This window comes from Cebus imitator, unplaced genomic scaffold (genome assembly GCF_001604975.1).
Source record: "Cebus imitator isolate Cc_AM_T3 unplaced genomic scaffold, Cebus_imitator-1.0 Scaffold280, whole genome shotgun sequence".
In the NCBI taxonomy this organism is placed as follows: Eukaryota; Metazoa; Chordata; class Mammalia; order Primates; family Cebidae; genus Cebus; species Cebus imitator.
The window spans coordinates 3,182,119-3,187,713 of record NW_016107595.1 but is presented as its reverse complement, the minus strand read 5'-3'; the positions used below and the strand labels follow the sequence as shown (position 1 = coordinate 3,187,713).

General features: G+C 56.5%; 2 protein-coding genes across 5 annotated transcripts in view; one reads left to right on the top strand and one right to left on the bottom strand.

Annotated features, from left to right (window-relative positions):
* Positions 1-578: 578 nt before the first annotated feature.
* Positions 579-2,600, top strand: LOC108284580 (nuclear receptor 2C2 associated protein). Of its 2 annotated transcripts, none has more exons than XM_017501362.2 (5): positions 579-999; positions 1,114-1,204; positions 1,434-1,539; positions 1,611-1,678; positions 1,967-2,600. In XM_017501362.2, exons 1-5 carry the CDS (start codon positions 962-964, stop codon positions 2,087-2,089), a joined length of 426 nt encoding a protein of 141 aa, XP_017356851.1. In that variant the 5' UTR covers positions 579-961; the 3' UTR covers positions 2,090-2,600. The 2 variants fall into 2 exon arrangements, with proteins under 2 accessions (XP_017356851.1, XP_017356852.1); XM_017501363.2 differs by having other exon boundaries at positions 580-999; positions 1,973-2,600.
* The window catches only part of RFXANK (regulatory factor X associated ankyrin containing protein), a 10,608-nt gene continuing 7,162 nt past the window's right edge, over positions 2,150-5,595 (bottom strand). For all 3 annotated transcript variants that reach the window (XM_017501356.2, XM_017501359.2, XM_017501361.2), the window contains exons 6-9: positions 5,300-5,425; positions 4,810-4,876; positions 4,307-4,387; positions 2,150-2,367 (exon numbers count right to left, since the gene is read on the bottom strand). In XM_017501356.2, coding sequence (XP_017356845.1) covers positions 2,297-2,367; positions 4,307-4,387; positions 4,810-4,876; positions 5,300-5,425 — 345 coding nt within the window. In that variant the 3' untranslated portion in view covers positions 2,150-2,296. The remainder of the gene's footprint in view (positions 2,368-4,306; positions 4,388-4,809; positions 4,877-5,299; positions 5,426-5,595) is intronic.

Here is a 5,595-nt window from a genome sequence, read left to right as displayed (position 1 = left end):
ATTTGGCAGTTAGGGAATAGATGCAGCTGACTTCTCGGAGTGGGAAGGACATCGTCATAGGAAGTGTCTCTGGCCAGGCGCGGTGACTCACGCCTGTAATCCCAGCACTTTGGGAGGCTGAGGTGGGCTGATGGCTGGAGTTCGAGACCAGTCTGGGCAACATGGCGAAACCTCATGTTTACCAAAAAAAGAAAAAAAAAAAAAAATAGCCGGCGGTGGTGGCGCGCACTTCCCAATTCCAACTATTCGGGATGCTGAGGTAGGAGGATTGCTGGAGCCTGGGAAGCAGAGGTCGCAGTGAACCGAGATCGCACCACTGTATTCCAGCCTGGGCGACAGAGTGACACCCTGTCTCAAAAAAAATAAAAAAAGAAGTCTCTCTCATTCAAAAATCAGTCAAAATCAGTGCTCTACACCTTCAGACGCCCAGGGACAGCGCCCCGCGCGCAGCCAGCCTTTTCCCTACAGCTTCAAGGGAACCAAGGGAAATTCAATCATTGAACCCGGGCCCTTTAAGACGCGGTGATGAAGGAGCGGGGTCGAATCAAGCCCCGCCCCAAGAGCAACGCAGTCGGGGCCTCAATTACAATACGCATGCGTCAAGCCCACGCGGTTCCGGGTCCCAAGAGTTGGCTTCAAGGGCTGTTCGCAGAGAAAGAGGCTCGCACAAAAAGCCACCGCCCCCCAAAACCGTGGGAAATCTATTTCCTGTGAAAGGCCTGACCTCCGGTCGTTGGCGGTTTCTCTGATCCACTCTCTCAAATTTTCCGGCAGGGTATTGATTGAGGCGACATTTAGGACTGGGGCTGGCGAGGGAGTGGCGGTTCTGGTCCTAAGTTATTGGTGAGGACGTGCAGGCCAAGGCGCGGCCAAGATCGCGCCCCCTGTGGCTTGAGGAGGAGCCGAGATTTGAACCAAGGCTGTGCCAAATCCAAGCCCTGCGAGGTCTTGTGGAAGCGACATGACCCACTCTTTGGTTTGTGCAGAGACAGTGAGCAGGTAAGAATCTGTGGGGACAGACCGTGGTGAGGCCCTAAGCCTGGGGTCGAACCCTCTGCGACGCTGAGAGCTGGGTTCAGCCTCTTGTTTTCGCCCTGATCCTGGTGCCTCCAGGGTGAGTTCGGTGCTGAATCGCAACACCCGGCAGTTTGGAAAAAAACATCTTTTCGACCAGAACGAGGAGACATGTTGGAACTCGGACCAGGTGAGGCGCCTCCCTCGACCCTCGGTGGTCTCTGGGGTGACTCAGATTCAGGGGTCCGGGATGCCTTGAGAATGTCTGGGGGCCCTCATGGGTGGCCAGGAAAGGAACATGTGCCGAATTTCCCTCTCCTCCGGCACTGCCCCGTCCAAAGACTCTATGAATGAGACAGGCATAGCAGGGCTCTGTGCCTGCAGTGAGCTTGTGCCTCAGTTTCCCTGTCTGCTTCCAGGGCCCCTCCCAGTGGGTGACACTGGAGTTTCCCCAGCTCATCCGTGTCTCCCAGCTGCAGATCCAGTTTCAGGGTGGCTTCTCCAGTCGCCGGGGCTGCCTGGAAGGTACTAGGAGGCTCTGGGTGGTGGGGCTTCCAGGGGTCACCCCAGACACTTAGTGCCTGTCTCTGCTGCAGGTTCACAGGGCAGTCAGGCCCTTCGCAAGATTGTAGATTTCTACCCTGAGGACAACAACTCGCTTCAGATATCCTGCTCCCGCTTCTGGGGTGGGGTGGTCTGTGCCTCTGGAAGCTTGGGACTCACCCAAACCTGAATGGGAACCCCGATGTATGACCCTGAACATGTGACTCGAGGCCTCCATCACTTTATCTGTACAATGGGGCTGATGACCACCTGTTCTGTGACAGAGGCTTAGAGGGGCCTGCAGCTTCTTCAGGTTACCCACCACATCGGTGGAGTCCGAGCTGGGTCTGGAGGGGTGGGGGCCTGTGGGTGGGAAACCAGAAATCGCCTGTTGCCTTTGACTGCCCACGCTCACACCTTCCCCATACCAGTTGCTGAGGTGGACCGGCTGAAGGTGACATTTGAGGATGCCACTGACTTTTTTGGCCGTGTGGTCATCTACCACCTGCGGGTGCTCGGGGAGAAGGTTTGACACCTCCGGGGGCTGCCTCCTCCAGGAAGTCCTCCAGGAAGCACAGCAAAGTCCCTCAAGTTCTGCACAGAAGGTTTATTGGTTCCTCTTAGGAAGGGTCCCCTCCCACCGCCTGTCCAGGAGCTGCCATTGAAGCCAGTTCTGGGTTTTCCCAGCTCTGGCCAACCGTTTCGTTCCCTGAGTGTCTGAGTCCCCCGCGGGTGGCCTTCACTCAGGGTCAGCAGGCACCAGGTTGCTCTGGAAGAGCTTGAGGATGTGGTTCTCGATCACCTGTTGCACTGAGATGGGGCAGGGAAAAGGTGGGCTGTGACCTTGAATTGGGAGGGGTGCGGAGGTGTGGGCCAACCTGCACTCTCCCCTTAGGGGACAAACAGGGAGGCCAGCATTACAAAGCAAAGCTGGGAGGAAGGAGGCCCCATCCCAGGAACCTCACCTTCCCCTAAGTTTGTAAAAACGCACTTTTGTGGCTTTTCAGAACTACTATTATAAAAATATTTTCTACCAAGCAAAATGTGTGAATTGTAACTTTTATGAAAAGGTGAGCCTGGGCATGGCGGCTCACACCTGTAATCCCAGCACTTTGGGAGGCCGATGGGGGAGAACTGCTTGAGCTCAGGAATTTGAGGCCAGCTTGGGCAACATAGCAAAACCCTGTCTCTACCAAAAAAAAATAATAATAATAAAAATAAAAATTAGGCTGGGCTCAGTGGCTCATGCCTGTAATCCCAGCACTTTGGGAGGCCAAGGTGGGTAGATCACTTGAAGTCAGGAAAGACCAGCCTGGCCAACATGGTGAAACCCTGTCTTTACTAAAACTACAAACATGAGCTGGGTGTGGTGGTAGGTGCCTGTAATCTGAATGGGAGGCTGAGGCAGGAGAATTGTTTGCCTGGGAGACAGAGGTTGCAGTGAGCTGAGTTCATGCCACTGCACTGCAGCCTGCGTGACAGAGCTAGACTCTGTCTCAAAAAATAAATAAAATAAAAAGATTTTAAAAATTATCTAGGTAGAGTGGTGCGTGCCTATAGTCCCAGCTACTCAGGAGGCTGAGGCAGAAGGATCGCTTGAGCCAGGAGTTTGAGGCCAGCCTGGGCAACATAGCAAGACCCCGTCTCTTCCAGAACAGCAACAACAAAAAATTAGCCAGGCATGCATGGTGGTGCGCGCCTGTATGTAATCCCAGATACTCGGGAGGCTGAGGCAGGAGAATCCCTTGAACCCGGGAGGCAGAGGTTGTGGTGAGCCAAGATCGTGCCACTGCACTCCAGCCTGGGCAACAGAGCAAGACACTGTCTCAAAGAAAAAAAAGAGCCAGGCATGGTAGTGAATGCCTGTGGTCCCAGCTACCCGGGAGGCTGTAGTGGGAGGATCACTTGAGCCTGGGAGGTCAAGGCTGCAGTGGGCTGTGACTGCACCACCTCATTCCAGCCTGCGCGACAGCAAAAACAAAAAACAAAAACAAACCCCACGCAAAACAATAGGAGGCACGAGGAGCGACTTCAAACAGTAAAACTCCAAAGGAAGGAGGGGACCCTTCTGAAGCCCTTTATCGCCACCATGACCCCAGGGGGTCAGTTCAGTTGGGATTTCCCGATTTTATGGATGGGAAAGTTGAGTCCTGTTGTGACAGAGGCAATGGAGTCACACTGGGTCTGCCTATGGCCCCTGTGCAAACCCAATGCCCGTCATGGAGAGGGGCGGCCTCTGCGGCCCTGTGCACTGTGCCCTGGCCGCCTGCCCCTTGGTGTCCTCACGGCCAGGCCTCCGCAGGGGCCTCCTCCCACCTGGATGCCATCCTCCCTCCCTTCAGGTCCCCCAGAATCCTTCCCTGACCCCCCATTCCCAAGGCTGGACCCATCTCACTTCTTGGGGTCTCAAGCTTAGACACCTTCCTCCAGGAAGCCCTCCCTGACTTCTGTTGGGCACTTTGGGGCTCTTTGATGAGGCCCCTCTTTGGGCCTCTCTGTGCCTGTGTGTCCCCCATGATGGCCCCAGCCACTGACGCCCCCACTGTCCTCTCTACCCCAGCACACGTGGAGCCCCAAGAGCCAGGACTGGGATGTGCCCAGGCGGGACACACTGCAGTGCTCGACACCCGCTAATGCGAACACTCTCCCGGCTGGCGTCTGACCACTGGGGGGGTGTCCCGTGTACCCCTTTATGGTCATCCTGCCTATGGGAGGGACCCCATCGCTCCTCCGTGTGTCTCAGGCCGACCTTTCCGGTATCCCAGGGCCACAGCAAGGTCCATCGGGGTGTAGCCAGAGTCGGCTTCGGTAGTGAGGTCAGCACCTCGGGCTGCAAGGCAGAGGGGAGGGCGCTGGAGGGTGGGGCCTAGGAATCCAGGATGACGACTGGGGACCTGGAAGATTGCGTGGCACCCCTCATTCGCCACAGTGCAGCCGTGGGTCTGCCCATGTGGCCTTTGACAAGAATCCAACCTCTGCTATCTCGGTCTCCACTGAAGAACGTGGCTGTAAGAGTCTCTGAGCCGTGGAGGGTGGAGGTGCTCAGCCTCTTGGCCAGGTCTTAGACCCACACCCCGAATCTTGGGCGGTCCTCCCACCTCCTCCCCTCTGATCCACCCTCCAAGAAGAGCAGGCAGTGACCACCCATCTCAAGAACATTCCAGCAACACCTGGGTGTCTCCCTGCCCTCAGGATTCCCACAGGGCCCGCTGGAGCGCTGGGACCCCAGGGCCAGTCCTGACTCCCACTCACCCAGCAAGGCCTCAACACATTTCACGTGGTTCCCACGCACGGCGTACAGCAGTGGCGTCCCTCCATTCTGTCGTGGGTAGGAGCAGGAGAAACCAAAATTTACCTCTTCCTGATTCTCACAATGCCTTGTACTCTCTCTGGCCTCCAATTTAATATAGTTCCTCCTCCTGCTCATCACTGGGCCCATCTCACTTCTTGGGGTCTCAAGCTTAGACACCTTCCTCCAGGAAGCCCTCTTTGACTTCCCTTGGCCACACTGGGCTCCTGAAGCTGCCTGTGCATCTGCCGTCACAGCGCACTTCACTGCATCTGAGCTGCCTGCGTCCATGCCTGCCTTCCCCGCACCGGGAGCTCTGTGAGGCCAGGAATGGGGCCGTCTCGTATTCTCGGCATGCAGCGCAGGCCTGCACCTTTCAGGTGATCTGTGAACGTTTGAGCCAGGAATGGAGGCCAGGAGGCTGAGAGGCGCCCGGGGCTGGCAGTCCCTCACCCAATCGTAGATGTTGATGTCCACGTCCCTCTCCAGCAGCAGTCCCACGATGTCTGTGTAACCGCCCGTGCTGGCCAGCGACAGGGCGCTCTCTCGCTCTTTGGCCAAAATGTGGGGGTCAGCACCCTGCAGGGATGGGGGCAGTGGTGGGATGGGCTGGGACATAACCAGGAATCCTGGGGTATCCATGACAGCTACATCTTTTTTTTTTTTTTTTGAGATGGAGTCTTGTTCTGTCGCCCAGGATGGAGTGCAGTGGCACAATCTCGGCTCACCGCAACCTCTGCCTCCTGGGT

Coding starts and splice junctions, on each gene's coding strand:
- LOC108284580 (XM_017501362.2), top strand. CDS start 962: ATGACCCACTCTTTGGTTTGTGCAGAGACAGTGAGCAG. Junction 1,000..1,113: donor TGTGCAGAGACAGTGAGCAG/GTAAGAATCTGT, acceptor TGGTGCCTCCAG/GGTGAGTTCGGTGCTGAATC. Junction 1,540..1,610: donor TCGCCGGGGCTGCCTGGAAG/GTACTAGGAGGC, acceptor TCTCTGCTGCAG/GTTCACAGGGCAGTCAGGCC.